General features: G+C 39.0%; 1 protein-coding gene across 2 annotated transcripts in view; it reads right to left on the bottom strand.

Moving 5' to 3' along the window:
* Positions 1 to 772: 772 nt before the first annotated feature.
* Positions 773 to 23,651, bottom strand: part of HPRT1 (hypoxanthine phosphoribosyltransferase 1) — a 36,018-nt gene continuing 13,139 nt past the window's right edge. The window contains exons 4-9 of one of the 2 annotated variants that reach the window (XM_004474308.4): positions 20,892 to 20,957; positions 12,822 to 12,839; positions 9,203 to 9,285; positions 3,068 to 3,114; positions 2,820 to 2,896; positions 773 to 1,479 (exon numbers count right to left, since the gene is read on the bottom strand). In XM_004474308.4, coding sequence (XP_004474365.1) covers positions 1,432 to 1,479; positions 2,820 to 2,896; positions 3,068 to 3,114; positions 9,203 to 9,285; positions 12,822 to 12,839; positions 20,892 to 20,957 — 339 coding nt within the window. In that variant the 3' untranslated portion in view covers positions 773 to 1,431. The remainder of the gene's footprint in view (positions 1,480 to 2,819; positions 2,897 to 3,067; positions 3,115 to 9,202; positions 9,286 to 12,821; positions 12,840 to 20,891; positions 20,958 to 23,651) is intronic. The other variant, XM_058292253.1, reaches the window with a different exon arrangement.

Raw genomic sequence — 23,651 nt, 5'->3', positions numbered from 1 at the left:
AAGAAGGTCCCCCAAGCTTTAGGGTTCAGGTAACTTCTAGGAGGACGCAGGTGGCATCAACTGAGACGGGGACAGCTGAGGGTGCAATCTGGGGGCGGAGAAGGGCAATGAGGAGTTATTTTGTATATTGGGTTCACCTGTGGTAGCACCTACCTCAACCTCAGTGCTATAAGGATCCGATGAAGATGTTTTGAAAATCAGGAAGTACTAGGATTATAGCAAATTATTTTTCCATATTATTTCAGTTCTCTCACTTTGCTGCTTGGAATTACAGCAAACTCTTTTAAGGCATAAATACTGCTTGAAATGGCTTACAACGTTGCTAGGTCATACCTCACCTGGAGCAAAGAAGTGATTAAAAGCTTTGATTTAAACTTTTTCGTGCTGCTCCCAGAAAACAAAAGGCTTCGCTATTGTTCTTTGGTCAATAAAGTATTATCTACACAAAGAAGATAAAAGCATATGTCTGAAAACAAACTGTGGACATGCAACTGAGACTGCAATCTGTACAGTTAAACTGAACTCCAAGAGAAAATCTTGTTATTCAGGATAGTAAAATGTAATAAAGTATACCATGTGTCTGAAATTGAATGTCTCTGAAAGTAGGAATTTCACTAGCTCCACCAACTTATTCTACCAGATAATCATTATTTGCTGTGTCTGGTAAAAGATTACAATTAAACTAGCTACTAAGACTTAACAGACAAGGAAAGAGTAACCAACAGAAAAACTATACTAGGTTAATTTGTACAGAAATGATGAGTATGCATACTTTCCTTTAAAGAGACAGTCTTTATTTTCAGGATTTTTACAGTGAAGAATTCAAAAAAGTGGTAAAGTATTTTGGAATATATTTATTTATATTTAAAAGGAACTATTGATGAAGATTCACCAGAAATAACCTGAACGAGTGCAAAAATTCAGTTAATACTACTGAAACACTACTAAAATAATTCCAGGACACATGGTTCTGTACACAATAAAATCTGTCATTGATACGAAAACTGACTGCTTCCTACTTTTCTAAACACTTGATGGTATAATTAACAATATTCAACCACTTCTGTTCTTTCATTAATATATAAAAATTAAAATACTAATTAAAAAACTAATATATCTTCTCTTTAAATGTTTCTTACAGATACATTTTCAATATTTTCCTTCAATAGTGGTGTGGTGTAAGAGATTTTCCATTCATAAGCGAAACTGCAATCCATCCAAAAGGAACTGATAGTCTATAGGCTCATAGTGCAAATAAAGAATTCACGCTGCAGCAAATGACATTTCTAATGTACAAAACAGATAAAATTCTTAGAAGGTACATGCACAAGCTCTATTAAGCAGATGGTCACAAAACTAGGACATTTCATAATTTTATTGGTGATGTCAATGAGACTTGGGGTAGTTGCAAACTCGACTTGAACTCTCATCTCAGGCTTTGTATTTTGCTTTTCCAGTTTCGCTAATGACACAAACATGCTATAAAAGAAAAACCCAGAATAAATAAAACAAACAAAATAACCAAAAAATCCAGAAATTCACATTAGAAAAGTATTCTGAAATGAAAGACAATGGTATTTTCCATATCGTATAAAAATAGTTATGCCACAAGAGTTCTTAATAAGATAGAGACACAAGTAGTAATGTTGTACTTAGACCAGTAACTTTGGGGGCAGGAGGCAGGGTACACGGAGCATTTCTTTTGAAAACAAAGCAGTAGAGTGTCCCATGTATGTGCTGGGCTTTTTGTCTCGTTATTTAATTTTGAATAACAAATGAAATAGGGGATTTGAAGTCTATCAAAGCAGGGGCCACAGTAAGTGGTGAAAAAAGATTAAGAACTGCTTGAGATCATACTGTCCGTGTAGTTCTTCCTCAACCATGTTCATAAACACGTCCATGGGACTCCTGCCCTCAGGGGGATGTGGTGAGAGACCCATCCATCATCCAAACGGGATCGAAGCCCTCTCTCAATTAGAGGTGGAGTGGACATCATCATCCCCCATCCTCAGGACTGGGGAATAAAATACGGACTAGAGTGGACTTACTGGTATTCTACTATAGACTTATTGTGATTCTAACAATGGAAGAAATATCATTGATGTGGAGACAGCGACCACTGGAGGTGCTAAAGGCAGGGAGAGGGAAAAAGAGGTGAAATAGCAGGCATTTTCAGGACTTGGACTTGTCCTGAATAACATTGCAAAGACAGATAAAAGCCATTATATATCTTGCCATAACCTACAGAATGGAGCAGAGAGAGAGTGTAAACTACAATGAAAACTATAATCCAGGCTTAGTGGCAATGCTCCAAAATGGGTTCATCAGCTGCAATGAATATACCACATTAATGAAAGAAGTTGTTAATGTGGGACAAGTGGGAGGTATGGGAAGTGGGGTATATGGGAATCCCTTATATTTTCTGTGTAACATTTTATGTAATCTAAGTATCTTTTAAAAATAAAAATTTAATTTTAAAAAGTGGGATGTGATATACTGAAGGAGAGTGAATTAAAAGACTTAAACTAGCTCATTGATTTCTTACTTAGGGCCACATTTATCATATGAACTAATATCTGGACAGTTATTCTTAGATTAAAGCTGTTCAACTTTTTCAGCCAGCAAAATGTGTCACCCTAGCCTGGCCAAGTTCCAGGTTTAAGGATGTCTGTACTTGACTACAGCTTTATGTGACTAATGAGAACCATCAGTCTATTCAACTTATGAGGTGCTGGAAAGAGAAAACAATTATTCTTTTTCTTAAATTTTTATATGGGGTTTGAAAAATGAGAGTTAAAAAAAAAAGAAGCACTACTTACATTCAAATCCCTGAAGTATTCATTATAGTCAAGGGCATATCCTACAACAAACTTGTCTGGAATTTCAAACCCAACAACTAAAAAGAATCAGAAGTCAGTATTAAGATACAAAAAAGATCACTTTCAGCTCCAATATGTGCAAATGTGCCTTCTCTACAAATACTCTAATGTAACTCTACACCACTTCTTACGAAACCTGTTTTAGGTTAAAGATGGCTAAATGATTGACAAAAAAGTAATTCACTTACAGTCTGGTCTATATCCAACACTTCGAGGGGTCCTTTTCACCAGTAAGCTGTTAATTACAAAAGGTGACATGTGACACATATAGACACTACAGGGCATTAAAAAGAGAACATTAATCTTCGCCAACACTGTTTCATCTGCATTCAGTAGTCTATGGTGAGTCTTAACATAGACTATGGAACTGAGAGCTAAACCTCAGGGATCATCATGCAGAGGGCAGCAATATGTTCACTCTAGAGATGAGGCTTCTGGCTGATCGCCACCTGAAACATGATGTGCGGTTCTGACAGCTGCACCTTGGCTACCAACGTTCAAATCAAGAGGATGAATGGACGGGGAGTGCCAATGCACTAAGATGAAAAGGGAAGGGCTCTCAGGCCAGAATCCCTGGAAATATAGTCCCTAAGCCCCAAAGGGCAGGCATTGGTGAGGTCAGCATCACTTTTCATCAAGATGTTTAATAGCTGGCTTACAAACAGGAACTTTTGGCTAAAAAAAATAACTAGCACATTCAAGAAACCAGTATCTATTTCTGAGAGCAAAAGTTTGCAGGTGGGGTGAGCCTACTCTACTGAAAGCTAATTTTATAATGCAAAGGCTGCCTGTTGAACATGCTCAGCCAATTGCAAAAAAAAGCTGTAGAAGGTGCTTTGAAAGCCTTTGCATAGGTTAAGGACAGTCCCATTAAAACTTATGATTTCATACCTCCCTAGGTAAATGTATTTAAAGAGCTGGAAAGGGCCTAAAGTGATTTTCAACCTTGGCTGCACATCAGAATCACCTCAAGAGCTTAAAAAAAATCTTGGTGACTCAGGCCACAGGCCTGACCAATTATATCAGAATCTCAGGGGAAAACAAACAAAAAGAAATTAAAACAAAACAAAAAACAGAAATAAAAACGAAAAATAAAAGTAAAAACCAAAACAAAGAAAGAATCTCAGGGGAGGGGACATGGACATAGGTTTGCTTATTTTAGTCCCAGGTGATTCCAACGTGCACCCAAGTTGAGAACCACTGGCCTAAAGCCTCAGGTCCTAGACAGGGTTCTTAACCTATTTTGTTCCATGGACCCCTTTTCCAGTCAGGTGAAAACCACAGACCCCTTACTAAGTCCATACCATACTGGGTATTATTTAATAAATATATCACACCTGCACCAACACGCCCCACAAGACTGTTTTTTTTTTTTTTAATTTCAACTCAAGTTCATGGACCCCTTGTTAAGAATCCCTGCCCTAACGGATCATCTAATCAAGTCCCTCAGGATTCCTTTTCAATAATTATATAGGCTACACTTGAACTCAATTTCCATTTAGAAAGAAAATAATGACCCCAAAAACCCTTCCCTCCATCTGAACTCACTCAGGAAAGCTCCAGAAAAGGTACCACTAAACATGCAAGCTGGACTAAGACTCCAGGGGAACTTAGTACCTTATATGCCTATAGATCTGAATATTTACTAAAGCTCCACGGGTAAGGTATGTTTTTAGCTGGTGTTTGAAGCAATTTTCAAACTTTAAAATGGGTAATCACACCGAAGAAAATATGCAAATGGCCGATAAGTACATGAAAAGATGCTCAACCTCATTAGTCATAAGGGAAATGCAAACCAAAACCAGTAAGATAGCACATCACACCCACTAGGATAGCTATAATAAAAAAGACAGAGAAATGTAACATGGGATTGTATAACACAGTGAAACCGCATGTAAAATATGAATATGGATGACATTGCATATGACTGTTTTTACAAAATATAAACATAAACTAGAGACATGGAAAGAATATCAGCTATGTACAAAAGTTAAGACAGAGAAATTGAGAGGTGATGAGTTTTTTTGTTTGTTTTTTATTATTAGGATAATGAAAATGCTCTAAATATGACTGAAGTGATGAATGCACAAAACTATGTGATTTTACTGAATACCAATGATGGTACACTTTGGATGGATTTATGCTTTATTCATATGCATCAATAAAATTGATTTGTTAAAAAAATACATATTCCTAACTTATTGGACCTCTGTACCTTGCTGCTGGGAATGTAAAATGGTGCAGCCACTGCGCAAAACAGCCCAGTTGTTCTTGAACATGTTAAAGAGTTACCATACAACCCGCAATCTCACTCCTAGGTGTATATACCAAAGAGAATTGAAAACAGGTGGTCAAACAAAAACATGTACATGGATGTTCACAGCAGCACTATGGGCAACAGCCAAAAGACGGCAACGACCCAAATGTTCATCAACTAATGAATGGACAAACAAAGTGTAGGATATATGCATGAAATGGATTATTTGGTCTTAAAAAGGAATTAATTAATTTTACATGCTACAACATGGCTGAACCTTAGAAATACTACACTAGTGAAAGGAGCCAGATACAAAAGGCCACATACCGTATGATCCCATTTATGTGAAATGTCCGAAACAGGGAAATCCATAGAGATCATACTGGTGGTTGCTAGCAGCTGTGGGGTTGGGAGTAAATAGGGAGTTACTGATAATGGGTATGGGGTTTCTTTTTGGAGAATTTGATAGTGGTGATGTGTGCACAACTGTGTGATTATACTGAAAGCTACTGAGTTGTATACTTTAAAACAGTGAGTTTTATGGTATGTGAATTATATCTCAGTGAAAAAAAAAGGGTAATCATTTCCAGAATCAGCCACATATAATGAGCTATAAAAACCTTACTATCCTTCCTACATTCCAAGAAGCACAATTAAACAGCTGCACACTACATGAGGTCCACCACATTACAACAACCAACAGTGCAGCAGTGCTTTGCAGCTCTAAAAGATTTTCGTACACATCATCTCCTCTGACTCTCACAGATACCCTTTAAGAGAGAGTCAGGGTATAATGATCACCCTGTTTAAGGATTAGGAAACATGTTCAGAGAGGTTAAGTACTGGATAGTACCAAGAAATGCCAGTGTGAAGCCTAAAGCCCATGCCTTTCTCACTGTCCTGCTCTGCCCAGACACTGGAAACTGGAAAGAGTGGGAAGAGCCTTAGCTGTCAACTGGGCCGCGTATTCTCAACAGCAAGGATACCACTTTCAAGGGAGCCAAAACTGCTTGTGGGCGTGGAGAGGCAGGAAATTTCAGATATTACCATAATCGTGGCCCTCCAAGTCGCAATTCTACCCAACAAAATCTTATTCTTTGGTATTTCATTTCTGTTTTTGGGTTTTCTTGGATATCACACAGAACAGTGACAGTGAGTTCATGGAAGATACATAAAATGTATGCAAAATCAGCACATTTTAATATGGCAAATAGAAAGCTGTTATTAGAGGACTTTTACCAAAGGCTAGACCTTGAAGTTATGTCATGAGAGGTGGCCTGCAGGTGCCTGTTTGCTGCCTGTGTTGTTTATATTTGCTTCTCAGTTTATATTTTATTATTTAATTCCACAAAAGTTATTCGATCCACTATTAATTATGTTCAGTACTGAAAAGAAAAACTGTTGGTAAGAGCTGCATGAATATCTAGAAGTTGGTTAAGTTCAAAGCTAATTTTCAAGCAGAAGTTAAAAGTTAAGTTTACTAAAAATAATTTTTTAAGAAATTATTTCTTCATTTGGTTGATGTACTAGAAAAATAATAGTTCTGAATGAGTCTTCTAAAAATGTGATTACACTGCTTGTAGTATTAGGTATTTTAATTGCTAATTTGCATATGAGATTTGTCACAATCTGTGTAAGTAAATCCCACTGATATTCATAGTGGCATTTTTCACAGCTGCCAAAAGAGGGAAACAACCGAACTGTCCATCAACCAATGAATGGATACATGTGATATATACATACAATGGAATATTACTCATCTATAAAAGTATAGTTCTTATTCATGTGACAACATGGATGAACCTTGAAGACATCATATTGAGTGAAAAAAGTCAGACACAAAAGGATAAATGTGGTATAATCTCACTGATATGAATTAATCAGAATAAGCAAACTCATAGAGCCAGAATCTAGAATATAGGTTACCAGGTGATGGAGTTAGCATAGGGAATAAGGAGTTAATGCTTAAATTGTACAGAGCTTCTATTTGGGTTGATGGAAAAGTTTTGGAAATAGACGGTGTTGACAATGTAGCGCAAATTGTGAACATAATTAACAACACTGAATGTGATTAAAAGTGGAAATTTTACGTTTTATATAATAAAAATTTTAAAACATAGGATTGTACAAGATGAATAGTGAAACCTAATGTAAACCATGAACTACAGTTAATAGTACAACTAAAAAGATGTTCTTTCATGAATTGTAACAAATGTATCACACTAATGCAAGACGTTAAAAATAGGGTGGTGTATGGGAACACTCCATGTATGATTTTTCTGTAAACCTACAGCTTTTCTAAATAAAAAAAAATGGTGCCAGGCACATAGTAGATATTTAAGAAAAAAATAACAGGGAAAACCATATGTGTGTGGGGGGGAATGGTATATGTGATCTCTGTACTTTCTGCATGATTTTTCTGTAAACCTACAACTGCTCTAATAAAAAAAAAGTTAATGTGATTACACTGCTAGTAGTATTAGGTATATAAATTGTAATGTATGTATGTAATTTGATATGATCCTTTTAAGTAAATAACTTCTATTCAAAGTTACTCAGCAAGTATAATTATTAAGTTAAATGTTAATAGTTTTAAACATTTAAAAATTTTTGAGTAATTATAGATTCACAGGGGAGATCCCATTTACCTTTTACCCAATTTCCCCCAATGGTAACAGCCTGCCTGACTATAGTAAATGATCACAAGGACGTTGACATTGGTACAATCCAGTGACCTTATCCAGATTTTACGTTTTACATGGACTCATTTGTGTGTTAGTTCTGTGCCATTTTACCCCATGTCTAAACTCATGTAACCACCACCATCATCACAATACAGAACTGTTCCATCACCACCAGCCTTGGTACCCCCGGATAGTCATGTCCACTCCATCACCCCCCTAACCCTTGGCAACCACTAATCTGCTCTCCATTTATATAATTTTGTCATTTCGGAAACGTTGTACAAATGGAACCACAACAGTATGTAACCTTCCGAGATGGGCTTTGGTCGGCACAGTTCCCCTGAAAACTGCTGTGTGTATCAGTAGTTCCTATCTTTTGCTGAGTAGTATTCTGTGGTATGCGTGTACCACAGTTTGCTTCACCATTCACCTACTGAAGCACATTTGGGTTGTTTCCAGTTTGAGGCTATTACAAATAAAGCTGCTATAAACATTTGCATTCAGGTTTTTGTGTGGACATAAGCTTCCATTTCTCCGGGATAAGTACCCAGGGGTGCAACTGCTGGGTCACAGGGTATTTGTATGTTTAGTTTCATATTCCATGAAAGAGGTACAAAAGAAGATCCATAGTACACTTTATGGCACAATAGGCTGGCACTTAAAATCCTAAACAGCATGCAGAGAAATAAGCAAAAGCACTGATTGGTTTATAGAACATTATTTAGTGCCCTAAAATGCTTCATTTACCCACTCTCTTGCCTCTCCCAAATCCATTTAAAGTAAAAACTCATTGAAGATATACTTGCACTAGCTTTCAGAAAAGCCCACAAGGGCAAACTGCTGACACATGACTTATTGGCAGGCTTACCCCAATTCAGAGACACTCAACTGATACTTTGATCCTTTAAAAGGTTTTTTTTTTCCTTAAAAATAAATCAAGTCATTTAGAGAAAAATACGTTTAAATCCTTGACCAATCTACGATTTTTGTGTAAGGGGTCACAGCACCATTGCATTACTCAATTCCAGGAGCTCCAAATCTTCATGGCCCACCTCTTCCTATAACCCCCTCATGCCCTTTTGGGATCCCTAGTCTCATTTTGTAAGGAGGCCCCAAATCCTCTGTCTTGCAACACAGGAAAAGGTGGTAAGAATTAGCATGCTAAAAGAGAAAATGTTAATATCAGGCCAGGAGATAACTATAATAAAGGGCTTTATATGAAAAAAAATTACTTAAAAGGATATTTATGAGTCCTATTAGAGATTACACTGCTTTGTAAATGAGTAATGTAAAATGAGCCAAGAACATCTACCCTCACAAGAAGCAATGATTTACTCCTCTTTCAAATGAAGAAAATATCCTACGTCAAAATGTCAACATACCTTGCAACCTTGACCATCTTTGGATTATACTGCTTGACCAAGGAAAGCAGGGTTTGCATTGTTTTGCCAGTGTCAATTATATCCTTAAAAAAAGAGAAGAAAGCACAGTTAAATGGTAAATAAAACCAGCATGGCTTTAAATCAAATTACATAAACACGAAATACCCAAACTGGAATAATGCTTTTTTTTTCCAGTGTAGTTCTTTTCACCAAAATTCGAATACTGAAACATTCCGGGATTTGTAAATCCTCTGGTCATCAGCAAGCAGTAGGAATACCAGTCTCCAAGACTGGATCTTCTAGGGACAAAGAGGTCAATTACAGCAAATTTAAATACATGTGTGTGTGTGCAAGTACACAGATGCATGTTTCATTAGAGATTTCTGATGCTGCCCTTCATTATAAAAGGTATTTTAGTTTTTTTTTTCATAAACTCAAGACAAAGGTTTTCTCCCCTCAACACTATGATGCAGGTGGTAAACAGACCAGTTTTTGAGGAACACTGCTTTATACCATCTTAACAGTACCCTACTAAATCCAAATTATTAAGTATTTTATATAAAATGACTTTACATGAAAGTGAATCTCAGCTAGTCAATCAAAAGTAGGACATTATTCAAAACAAACCTATCTCTCTAATAAGAAAAATATTTTAAAACTATAACCCTAATAAAAAATATAGTGTATAAACATATGAAAGGGGTTAAAATGGGTGTGTGTTATCACAATAAAAGTTTTTAAAAGACAGTATAAAGCAGTGCTTCCCCAACTGAGTTCTGTGAGACATCAGAACCATCAACATTGGACTTGTGAAAAATGCAGATTTCTGGGTTATAGTAGGCAGAATTCTGAGATGCCCCCTCCCCAAGATTCCAACCCCTGATGTACAACACACCCAGATTAACCCGCTTCCCTTGAAAGGAGGCAGGACATGTACATGTGATGGCACAGCCACTGCCTTGATTAGGCTATGTCACAAAGGACACTGGTAGCTGACTGAAGAGGGATTTTCTGGCTAGTTGCAAAAAGGTAAGCTGCCATGTTGTGAGAGGGCCACATGCTAGGACCTGAGGATGGCCTCCAGTTGCTGAGTGACCCTCGGCCAGCAGCCAGCAAGAAAATGGGGATCTCAGTCCTATGACTGCAAGGAATTGAGTTCTGCCAACAACCTGAGTGGGAAGAAGACCTGTGCCTCAGAGGAGACCGGCACCCCAGGCAATGCCTTCACTGCAGCCTGATGAGACCCTGAGCACAGACCCCGCTAACCGGTATCTGGACTCTTGAACCATAGAAACTGAGATGATTAAATGTGTCTGGTTGGAAGCTGCTAAGTGGGTGGCAATTTTTTAGGCAGCATTTCCCCAGACAAAACGAACTGCTCTGAAGTGAGGATAGTGAATCTGCATTTTTTAAAAAGCAACCATTTTTTAAAATTGTACTTTTTTAAAGATACATACATCACAAAAAAGTTACATTAAAAAATATAAGAAGTTCCCATATACCCCCCACCCCACTGAAAATATTATTTTTTAAAAATTTATTTTCACACACATGCACAAGAGGACATGCATAAGGATGCCTTAGCAGCCCTGTTGTAGTAGGAAAAAATAAAAGCAAACTCTGTTGATTAGGGCAATGAATGCTAATAAATTGGCTGATTTGTGCCATGCGATGCTAACAGCATTTTAAGACAAACTAACTCTATATGTCTCAACATGACCTCAAAACCAACTCTGAGTGATAAAAACAAGTTGCAAGAGAGAATATGTATAATGTGGCACTATATAAAATTTTAAATAAAAAATATACTTTGCACAGATACATATTATGCAACAGAAGTGTAAAAAAGCATGCATAAATGATATATATCAACTACAAAGACAGCTATCACACCTCTGAGAATGAAAGTGTAAGAATATGACCTTAGCTGCAGTATGATTTTAATTTCCTTAAAAAAAAACCCACAGAGATCTGAAGCAATATGGCAAAAGGTTCATCTTTTGTGGTGCATATGTGGGTGTTGAGCATATCATTTCCTGAGTTCAAAATATTTCATGATATGGCATATATCCATACAATGGAATATTATTCAGTAGTAGAAAAGAAGGAAGTACGAATACATGCTACAGCAAGGATGAACCTTGAAAACATCATGCTGAGTAAAAGAAGCCAGACACAGAAAGATCCCATATTGTAGTATGATTCCATTAATACAATAGGTCCAATGGGCAAATTTATAGAAACAGAAAGTAGATTCGTGGTTGCCTCCGGTTGGGGGGCAGGGAATAGGGGGGTAATAGCTAAAGGGTAGAGTTTCTCTTTAGGACAATGAAAATGTTCTAAAATGGACTTTGGTGGTACATGCACAATTCTGTGAACATAATAAAAACCACTGAACTGTACACTTTAAATGTATGAATGGCATGGTATGTGAATAAAGCTGCTATTTTAAAAAAATAAAGAGAAAGAAGACACAAAGAACCAGGGGCAGAAAAACGGGAGAACAGGCTCTAGGAAGCAGTGAAAAAGTATAGAGAAAACGAACACGCAAGTTACTGGAGAATGAGGTTGGTAATGTACATTTGAAGGGGGCAGAAAGAATCTGAGTAGGCGGTGTGATCACAGCTGTGCTTCAGAAGTTTCTAGATTTCAGTAAGGCAGAAAGATCTGAAGAGGGAGACCACAGACCAAAAATAAAGAGGTATATACAGGCCATTAGACAGTAATAAGTGATCAGGAAAAATATATATATATGGAAGGAGAGGAAATTGTATGCCTGTGTGGGCAAGGTGGGGATTCTCTTAGGGTAGCCAGGGAATGCCTTAAGGCAAAGGTGATTTAGGAGTAAAGCAAGGGTTCTCAAATTTTTGTGTGCATCAGAATTACATGGAGAACTTGTGATAGTCTAGTGTGAGGGGCCTCATCACAGATTTTGGTTTAGGAAGTTAGCTGCCTTTCTAAAAAATTCCCAGCTGCTGCTTTTGGTCTGAGGACCACGCTTTGAGAATTGCCAAGCTAAGGGAAGTGAAGATTTGAATCTTCATTCCACTTCCTAGCTGGTAACCTTGGGGAAATTGCTTAACATATTTGTGCTTCTGTTTCCTTTTTTGTAAAATGAGGATAATAAAATTTGTTACCACATATGGTTGTGTTAAGAACTAAACGAGTTAGTTCAAAGCACTTAGAATTGTGCCTGGCACAAAGTGACCACTTGATAAATTGAGCTATTATTACATACAAAATACTTCAGAACATAACAGTAAATGGAAAATAGTACGGATATTATGAATATTCTTTTTTATGTATCAAATATTGCATAAGACAAAATTTAAGCAAGATACTAAATTATAAATATATATAATATTTGATTATAACATGTTAAAAAATGAAACAATTTCAAACAAAAAAAGAGACTGGTAGGAAATATTAAAATTTTTCTGTTACCCGATAAAAAAAATACATTAAATATTCTTTACAAGAAATGGTCTCACTCCTTTACAATACAAGCCCACCATTAGAATTGATGAAGAGAAATTTATTTCCCTGGTTTACCTTTAGAACGGTGCATACTAAGTTAGAAAATCATAAACACTGTATTAAAAGTAAATGCAGAACTTACTTCAACAATCAAGACATTCTAGAAGACAAAGAGAAATGAAAATCAGTACAATGAGTCAGTGTTTCCAATTATGTCAAATCACATCATAACAAACTAAGAAATTATCCAAATTCTTGTTTTAAGATGCTTTACTATATCAAACCCTGCTTTAAACAAGTGGGCCATCTGTTGGGATTTGGAACTCTGTAACACTGAAAATTTCATTGCAATGGAATTTTTAAAAATAAAATTTGACCCATATGTTCATTTTAAAAAGGCTTTCATTACTTAACTTACTTAATCTTGAACAAGTCATGAAATTTCTCTGGGCCTCAGTTTCCCAAGTGTAAAATGAAGAACTTGAACTAGTTGGTCTCATGTGTCTTTTAACTCAAACATTCTTAGAACTATAACTTGTGCAATAACTCCAAAAGCATGCAGTTACTCACCATATAGAATCCAATCCAAAACCCATTTTCTCTGCATTTTCTGAATTTGTCTACATTCTTGAACTAAAAAAATATAGTAATGCTTCCTCCCACCATAAACCCTTACCTAATTTCTACATCTCAGAATTTTTTAACTGGAAGGACCCTTAGAAAAAATACCATCCAACAATTACTCCCAAAGTAGAGAGGGATCCTTTCTACTTATGGTAGTTGGAGGAATGAGGGGGCATTTCACATATTGGTTATAATTGTTGCCAAAAGAAGATTCATGCTATATTGTTTATTTGTAGTTCTCATTATACTCTTGTCACATAACCATAGCATCGGAATTTTAATGTTCTATATAATTCTTCTAAACCAGTGGTTACATCAAAGTAGGGCATCCAAGATCCAGTGGGTTGCAAGAAATATTAGAACTTTTTTTACCTCACCTTGCTTAATCTATATTTTTACACGGGTTTTACAATATATGCAACTTCAGTATAGTAGTTCATATACAGTTTATAAACATATATTATATATTAGGAGTAAATGATCAAAATGATTGTGGTCGATTGACAGTCTATTTACAGGCAGGGAAAACTTACTTTTTATTCAAAATGGGGCTCAGAATAAGGGGCAGGGAAATGAAACAGATATAAGGCACATAGCAAACTAGTAGCATAATTAAGTACTACCACCACATTCGATTTTTATGAGGCCTCAGTATCTAATTAGAATGCAAACACATTAATGAACTAGGAAAAAAAGGCTACATAACTTCTGATATATCTCAGTGTAGTGCAAAGAGTACAGATATTGGAGTCAGGCATTTCTCAGTTCAAATTGTGGTTCTGCCAACTAACAGCTGCACGGCCTTCCTTATTCATAGAAGGGAATAATACTCTCTTCATAAGGCCAATGTGAGAATCAAATGAGATAATAAAGTTGAATAAGGCAGTGAATGCTTAATAAGTTAGTTCCCCTCCTTTCCTCATACCACAACTAATTTGTCCCTTTTCAAATGATTCTGCAATTTAAAGCTGTAGAAAAATTGAATAAAATCAATTTTATTCAAGTGACTGTTTCATCATCTACTATGTAGTTCTCGACCTTAGCACACCAGAAGGATAACATATCCCATCAGTAACTATGACTCATTTGCACCATGCGATGGAGCTTTAGCTTGAAAGAGTGCACTGAATTCTGAGACAGAGAAACTGAATTTCAGTCCTGGCTCTGTTATTAAGTAAATGCTCATCTTGATTAAGTCATAACCATAGGCTTTTAGTAGTATAAGATCCCTTATACAAATCAATGAAGTCAAGGTCAGAGAAATTAAATATTTGTCCAATACACAACTGTAGTATCTACAGGATGAACCCAGTAGTGTTTAAAAAAATAAAAGAATGAGAACTGCTACCATTTACCCACAGCCCATTTTATGTGCCAAGTAGCTACCTTCCTAACAGAGTAAATGAAAAACATGAGGCTCAGTGGTCAAATGACTTGCCTAAAGTCATAAAGGTAGCCAAAAGTGGCAGAAGGAGGAGTTGAACAGTGATGTTTTCAAGGTTCAAAGCCCATATTCTCAATCACTAGCTGGAAGAAATGGGGGGAAAATACTTATATACATATGTATCTGCACACATTTTGTCCAAAAAGACAAATGAAATCGTTTAATCCTTAATCCCACCATCAAGAATGAACTTTATGCCATTGCTATTTCTTGATTTTCCACAATAAATATGCTTCATTGTGACTATTATGAAAAAGAGCTACTTTAAAACCAGAGAGGGACTTGTTTATGATCATAACTGAGTGGGACAGAACCATTAAGTGGAAAAGGCAAGGTCAAACTAAATCACAGCAGGCCTTGAAGGCTAGGCCCCTTCCAGCACTAAAAACTGATCATAGGAGTGAGGACTTCAAATGGCTTTCAAATATGGGCAAAGCATGCTGAAAGGGAAGGAGGAACAGTCTGGCAGTGGTTTATAGGATGGTCAAAGGAAGAAAAGAGTCAACAGATTATAATTTCTCCTTTTGAAATTTTCAAAAGATGTCAGGGAAGACAGTATTGATTTGGCAGGCCCCCAATAAGAGAGCACAGAGTTTTACACGACTGTGGTATGGTTAAAGTCTTCTGAAAAAGACTCAGTCAATAAGCAGCAAAAATTTAAAAATTAAAACCCAAAAGCCAGAGGAAGAAAGCACTTTGGAGCCAGACAGACCTGCATTCAAATTCTAGCGCCACTGCTTTTGGCTGTGTGACTTTGAGCAAGTCCTTTAACCTTGCTGAGCTTCAGTTTCCTGATCTGTAAGTGGGGATAATATCTCTCTGACAGGATTGCTGGAAAACTTTTATGAGATTATTCATACCTGGCCTGGTACCTGTAAGTAAGCAATAATTGGCAGCTTAAAAAATTGTCTACACGGGAAAGAATTCTGATTTATAAAAAAACCTCTTTGCGATTTCTCTAAATAGCAATCTGATGGGGTTCACTGCCATGTCAGTTGGCCCTTCTTTGGAGCTGGTGTTTCTGCGTGATGGAGCTGGACACAGATGGGATCTCTTTTCACAAGGCTTTCATGCTACTTTACTGGAATTGTAGTTGGTGCTGGGGTTTAAGATATATCTAGGGGATTTGAATCTCCGGACTGACAATATGATAGCCACGCCCTGAGCCTCAACAGACTTCAACTCCTACACTCTGATTTATTGGACTTACCCCACTCAGCTAACATGGAGTTGAAGAATGTCAACCACCATACCATGGAGCCTAGGGTGCCTACAACTGAAAGCAGGAGGATTGCATCCAATATCCATGTGGAATCTAAGCCTCCTCTTGACATAGAGGTGCAATGGACACAACCAATCCAAGGTCCACAGAGAAAAAGTGGCATTGGTGTGGGAAAAGTGGCCATGGTGGCTGCTGGGTGTGGGGAATGGGAGGAAGAGATGAGATATGGAGGCGTTTTCGGGACTTGGAGTTGTCCTGGGTGGTGCTTCAGGGACAATTACAGGACACTGTAGATCCTCCCAGGGCCCACTGGATGGAACGTGGGAGAGTGTGGGCTATGATGTGGACCATTGACCATGGGGTGCAGCAATGCCCAGAGATGTACTTACCAGGTGCAATGGATGTGTCATGATGATGGGAGTGAGTGTTGCTGGGGGGGAGTGGAGGGGTGGGGGTGGTGGGGTTGAATGGGACCTCATATTTTTTGAATGTAATATTTTTACAAAATGAATAAAATTTAAAAAAAGAAAAAAAATAAATAGCAATCTGTTTGAATTTACTAAGTGTCCTAACTGCTAGAAACTGTTCTAAGAGCTCTGCTTGCATTAGAACATTTAATCCTCTTCACTCCAGGAGGTAGCTGCAATTATCATCTCCACCTTACAAATAGGACACAGAGAGGTTAAGTAACCTCCCTAAAGTCACAAGATAGAAGTACATGAAGCAGACTTGGCCCAGTGGTTAGGGCTTCCGTCTACTACATGGGAGGCGGTTCAAACCCCGGGCCTCTTTGACCCATGTGCAGCTGGCCCATGCTGCTGTGCCACGCAGGGGTGTCCCCCGCATAGGGGAGCCCCACGCACAAGGAGTACGCCCCATAAGGAGAGCCACCCAGCATGAAAGAAGGTGCAGCCTGCCTAAGAATGGCGGAGCTGACGCAGCAAGATGACACAACAACGAAGAGACACAGATTCATGTGCCGCTGACAAGAGAAGCAGACAAAGAAGATGACCACGCAGCAAATAGACACAGAGAACAGACAATGGGGGCGGGGGAAATAAATAAATCTTTAAAAAAATAAAAAAGATAGAAGTACAGAGCCAGGATTTGAGTCAAAGCTGCCAGGCTCCGGAGCATACACTATCAGCTACAACACTATTCTGCTTCTCTTTTAAGAAACTATGTGTGAGTCTATTTCTAAAAAGAGGGACTCCCCCTCCCTATTTATGTGTTTTGAATTTGGAAACAGCAGTAGACCCAATCCCCGGAGAAGATGGCTCATTGCATACATAAGGAAATGCAAAGTAGTAAGTAAAAAAGCAAAACATACAATTCGTTGGTTTTTGTTACTGGTACTAGCTAACAAGCAAGTAAAAGGGAGTGCCTGGGGCAGTCCTGAAGCTGGGCCAAGCTGAGATTTTGGCCTCAGGGCCACTGTCAAAGGGACAAAAAGCCTCCTTGACCTCTGATCACCAAGAGGTCGTCCAGCTGGGAGAAGGGCAAACCCAGGAAGCCATTGAAACTAGGGGTAGAGCTTGAAGGAGCCATTTCATTTTGGGGACTGGTAACACCAGCTTCCTGAAGAACCTTTACTAAAATGGATTGTGAGAGTGACTCACTGAGGGACAGGATCTGCGGTTTGGAATGCTGCAGAGTAGAAGGGCATGTTTGGGTTGAGGGAGGTCCCAGAACTCACTAAAGAACAATCCAGATCAGGCTATACCTGATCCAAGCATATGACAGGTCATTCCCAAGGAAACCGCTAGCCTGCTGGACTGGATAAAAGCCAACGTAAAGTTTGTTTACCCTGAGAAGGGAGATTGTCCTGTTCCTCCTATAAATGCCAAGAGGAGTTGATATGCTCCCTATGCAAGCCATGTTGGATCGGCTTTATGATGATTCGGACATTCATTCATTGAATATGCCCCTTGCCCAGGCCATGGTAAATACTTTGATTAAGGGTGCCCCTTCGGAATGGTCATCCCAATATAACCTGACTGCTGCAAAATTGAGAAACAGTCCAAGAAGCTTTCTCAGATTTGCTGTCTCAGCTTTCCCCTTATGGGTCTTACAGATGCTAAGAGAATTAGAGTAATCCACAAGAAAATGGGGAAAGACAGAGAAGAGATTCAAGGGACTCACCCCATCAGGGTAAAAATCGTGGACATTGATAGAGCTGAAACGAAGGTAGGATGGTTTAAGAATGGCAGTTCCCAGGTAATGGGAGAGTATCCTGTTTGGAAGGCCATGCCATTGAGGCCAGCAGACAGAAAGACCCTGATTGAAGAAGGTAAAAACCAATCAACCTGGTGGGCTGAACCGCATGCTATGTGTTTGGATGCCTAGGTTTTTACCAAGGCACGGTCGGTGGCCAATGGCCTGGCCATATGGTCAGGCAGAAGGGCAATGGAGAACTGGCCTAGTAAAGGGAGGCCTGTATAGGGCACAGCTCTATGGGAATCACTACGGGAACCAGAGGGGTACATTATTGTAGGATACATCAATGCCCATCAGAACCAGAAGGTGATTGGGTCCTGCAGCTGGGCATCCTGGGGTGCTTGCTTGAGGTGCCCACCGGGTCCATGAAATGAGTAGACACTGGGGGATTGTAGCAATGCAGGGGTGGGCTGAGTCTAGACATATTTCTCTTGTATCCTCTGAGGCACAAAATGTCAATAAGAACTGTTCTGTCGGCAACCCGAGACACAGAGACTGCAGTTGGTAATGGAGCAAATTCCCTGGGGAAAGGCCCTGCACATTGCTGGCAAGTCAGACTGATGCCAGTAGCCACGGGAGGCTACAATCGGTTTCTGACAGGAATAGGCACTTACTCTGGACCGGGTCCTTGCTGACCTGGTGGTAGATGCAAATAACCAAAATATGGCAAAAGAACCACAACAGAAGATATCGAACCAATTCAGACAGTTGAGTCACATTCCTTCAGACCAGGAGATAAAGGCATGAAGGGCTAGCATATATGCCTTCATGAGTGTGCACTCACACTCAACGTGAGGGCGGCCAAGGAAGGGCCTCGACTGGGTAGACTGCTCTGCTTTTCTGGCGGATCTGAGGAAAAGGGGTGGGGAGGATGCTGGTATAACTATGTCGTTCTTCCCACTGAGGGAAGATGCTGGCATGACTACAATGTATCTTCCCCATACCGCCTCAGTTTTTTTTCTTTTTTTATCACCTCACCTCCAATTTCCTTTTCCTACCTGTTGCAGCGGTTACAGGGCAAGGCTTCAACTACAAGTTCTGGGAGCATGAATGGTTCTTAAGCAAGAGACTGTAACTAAGTAGACTTTTAAATCTTTGTGTTTGATTTCCTGGTACCTGATGGTAGGTGAGGGCAGGGATTGTGTCTTCACCCCATCTGGCAAAACTCGTGTTGACAGTGAATGCTGCCAGTGAGTGTTGCCTAGTGGTTGAGAAAGCCCGCTAGTTCTGTGCCTGGGTATCTCTCCCCTATATGGATGAGAGTGGACTGAGGAGGAGGCACTTCCAAAGCTAGTCTTGCTGCTGGCAATCTGGTCCAGCACAGTGGGCGAACCTAAGGTCCCTCACAAAGGTTCAAAAGTTTGGGTAAAAATCAATGACAAACGTAGAGGAGAAATAATATCCGAGGGTACAGGAAGGAAGAAACAGGTTATGAAATCCAGTATTATACTAACACCTTGAAAGCAGGAGGATAACACTGTCGTTAAGTTCAATTAAACTAGATGCCTGACAGGGTGAAGCCATATATTGCTGCGAGCACGCCTGTTTTGGAACCTGACAAGATCAAATGTAAACCTGCAAACCTGGGTAGCCTTGTCCAGGGAGACTTTTTGGTCATACCATATGATGATAGACTGGATTGATTATGAAAAACTTGGCTGGTCTTTGTCCTCAGTTCCTAGGGAAGCAACTTCTGAATCTTTGGAATTTCCTGTAATAGGTGTATACTTGGTAGTTCATATGCTAAGGAGATGACAGGGAGGGGCCAGCCACACCTGTAGTTTTAGGGTGGGGGCTGCCCCCACCAGAAAGTTCAACCAGGTGGTTAGTGGGGCTGGGGCTTTGAGCCACATCATATCAACCCACCTGCCCGAACTCTGCCAAGGACAGGGGGCTGCAGATTGAGCTCAACCAGGTGGACAGTGATTCTATCAAGCATGCCTATGTAATGAGACACTATATCAACTCAGGACACTTGAACCTCTATGAGCTTCCATGGCTGAGGAAATATATCGCCACTTGTGCTGAGAGAGCAAGGCATTCCGACTCCACTTGGAGAGGACAGGGAAGTTTGCCTTTGAGACCCTCCCAGATCTTGCCCCATGGGTCTCTTCTTTTGGTTTCTTCTTGTTTATTTCCCTTTACTCTCACCAAACTATAATCCTAAGGATAGCACTTTTCAGTGAGGTCTGTGAGTTGTTCTAGTGAGTTATTGAACCTGAGGTGGTGGTGGGAACCCCTGAAGCAGTAACCCATGGTCAGAAGTGCGGGTTTGTGCCTGAAAGACAATCTTGTAGAGGACTGCCCTTAACCTGTTGAGTATGGCCTAACTCTGGGTAGTTAAGAGTCAAAATGAATTGACTGAGTTACTGCAGTATTTGCAATTGGTGTTAGAAGCTCTGCAGTTGAACTGACAGGTTTTTGATAATCTTCTTAATACCAAATTATTTTCTCACTGAGGCAGACAGCAGGACCTGGTAACGTGAGCTTTTAAGTTTAATGTTGCATTCTGCTGCCTTTGCTATGCGACCTAGGGAAAGATTCTTAACCTAGATGGCTTCCAAGGGTTAAATAAGCCAAGTTTAAGTGCATACATAACTACAAGTGATATACTATGTAAACTGCCTCTTAATGGTTGATTGGAAGCACAGGTTACTAATTAAGTGACTCTTTTCATCCCCCTCTACCCCTTTCTGGATACATACCTTTCCAGTTAAAGTTGAGAGATCATCTCCACCAATCACTTTTATGTCTCCTGTTGACTGGTCATTCTAGTAAAAAATTAAAAGAATACATATAATATATGTGTGTGCATGTGTATATAAACACACACAAACATAAAGAGCTAGAAGATTTAAGAAGTTAGCTATCTAAAGTCCATGGCATTGTGATATTCTAAATGATATGAATTATAAGAAGTATGTTTCTAGAAATGAATAACTAGGTAATTTTCAGTTAGAGATTAGTAAAAACTTAAAAATGTCTTCATTGGCCATTACTGATCTGGATGTTTTTAAAAGTCATAAAGATAGGGTACACCCATTTTCGAGCAGGCAGTATTACAGCAGCCACCCATCTTCAATCAAGGTCACTGCTGAACCATGAGGGAAGTTATGAGCATGCCAGGTGTCTGGTTCTGGCCTTGTACCATTCTCATGAGTCGAGAAAATTGTAGAGGCTGGTTTTTATCATACCTAACTCCAAGGAGAGGTCCCTCATAAGTCTTAGGCCCAGGTGGCCTTCTACGTAGTCTGGGAAAGCAGGCTTCATCTGTAGTCATTTAAGGTACCCCTCTTTGGCTTCTAGTTTTTCTGCTACCACAGAATCCTGCAGAGAGCTTTACAGCAGTTTCAAAGGGGACGGCTCACCTACCACTGTAGTTGGTAGTGATACTAAGCATAATTTGGTTGTGCTGGATTCAAGATAGAAAACTGGGATGAAGGAGCAGGTGAGCAAAAGAGCTTAGACTTGCCCTATCAGAGAGCAAACCACATCGTAAAGCTAAAGAAATTAATGGTGTGGTACCCCCTCAAAGTAACAGACAGATCAAGGAACAGAAACAGACCCAGAAACAAATGAGGATTTAATGTATGATAAAGATGTCATTTGAAGTCAGTAAGGAAGATATGAATTATTCAATAAATGGTATTTGGTCAACTACTTATCCATTTGGGAAAAAAAAGTATTATCCCTACCTCACAGCATACACAAAAATTAATTCCAGATGGATTAGGATCTGAATGTAAAAAATAAAGCCATAAGCAAATTGCAAGACAATGTCAGAGAATATTTTCACATTCTTGGAAAGAGTTAAACCTAAGCATGGCATGACCCAAAACTGAAATAAAAGATCTGTAACAAATATTCCTATAACACATCAGACTCCAACTGTAAGAACCCAGTAGGAAAGCAGAGAACTAACACAAACAGGCAATTTACAGAAGAGAAAGCCAGAATATATGAAATGAAACCTATCAGAGAGTCAAAAACTATAACCATCTAATTCTACTGTTCACCTACCCACATACAGGCAAAACCGGTCTGATGATACATTAGCAAAAGTGAGGGGAAACAAGCAGTCTCATTGGTACAACAAATTGGTACAACCTGTTTTGAAAAGCAAATAGCAATACCTATTAAACTTGTATATGTGCATGCCATTTGACCCAGAAATCCCACTTTCAGGGACAGAGACCTGAAAAACATTCTCAAGTATGCAGAGGTATATACAAGCATGTCACTGTACTGACTGCTTTGTAAAAAGAAAGACTGAAAACCAACATGTCCCTTAACAGGGGACCATTTAAATTAAGTTCATCCACACAATATAAAACCATGCAGCTATTAAAAGAGAACCCAGTAATCTATACATACGGACGTGGAACAACTCTAATTAAAACCACCAAGTAGCAGAACACTGCTGCCTATGAAAGCATTTTTGTTCAGTATTTAAAAAAATTTTTCAACAGCAAATAACTCTGAATAGTGAGAAGAGGGGATAGTGGGAGGTTTTACTTTTATACATTTAGTTTTGCAAACTAAATGTAAGTGAGGCTTCTGATATCAAAAAACCCTTAAAATTTTTCATCTTAAGGAAGGTAATTATGGACACCCCTTAATTAACTTAAAACCCAGACTTTTGAACATACAGAATTGATTAAAGAAAAAAGAACACATACAAAAACTGAAGCTTTACATGGGAGGGAAATCATGTTGAATGATTTATGCTATAAATCATGTGAAATGGTGACATCTTCTGTAGAAATTTGGTATTACAGTCCAACTCGAAAGGATCCTATTTTACAGACAGGACTCAAGGAAGATCTGAGAGCTGACAGGTGTGGAATCATGGGGGAAAAAACCATGTGATCCAAAGGCTGTGGTGACAGGGTAAGAGCTAAGGACACTCTCACCATGCAAGGCACTGCTGCTCTACTAGCATCCATATTTTCATAATCCTGTTGTCCCCACGGCTTTTAGCTTAAGACTCTCAGAAGTTTCTTCCATAGAATATGTTTCTATGAATATACAACTCTTAAATGGAGGCTAATAAAGAAGATTCATTTCAGAGTACTGTTATAATACACGATACTTGTAATGTATAGTATAGTATAGCACAGCACAGCATAGCATAGTGCTGGAATACAGGTTAAGTGCCCAACTTGCCTGCACTTAGCATCCATGGATCAATTGCCCCAGCTGAGTGGCCAGAGGAATTTTCTTGTAGTCTGGAAGAAGCTTCCCACCATTATCTCCACTTCATTATATTACTGAGTGCCTCTCAGGCACCTCATCTTTAATTACAGTCAAGTCCCACTTCTGAGATAACAGGACGGGCCCGGGTGAGGGAAGAGTCCACCAAGAATTGTTCTCCCCTCCCCTACTATCACATCCCCTTCTCCCAGCCAGAGACCCCAATCTGTCCTTAACTCAGAGTATCACTGTCAACTACATAAAATTGCCAG

Source organism: Dasypus novemcinctus, chromosome X, assembly GCF_030445035.2.
Source record: "Dasypus novemcinctus isolate mDasNov1 chromosome X, mDasNov1.1.hap2, whole genome shotgun sequence".
NCBI lineage: Eukaryota > Metazoa > Chordata > Mammalia > Cingulata > Dasypodidae > Dasypus > Dasypus novemcinctus.
Note: the sequence above shows the minus strand (reverse complement) of the source record. Positions and strands in the feature narration are given on the sequence as shown.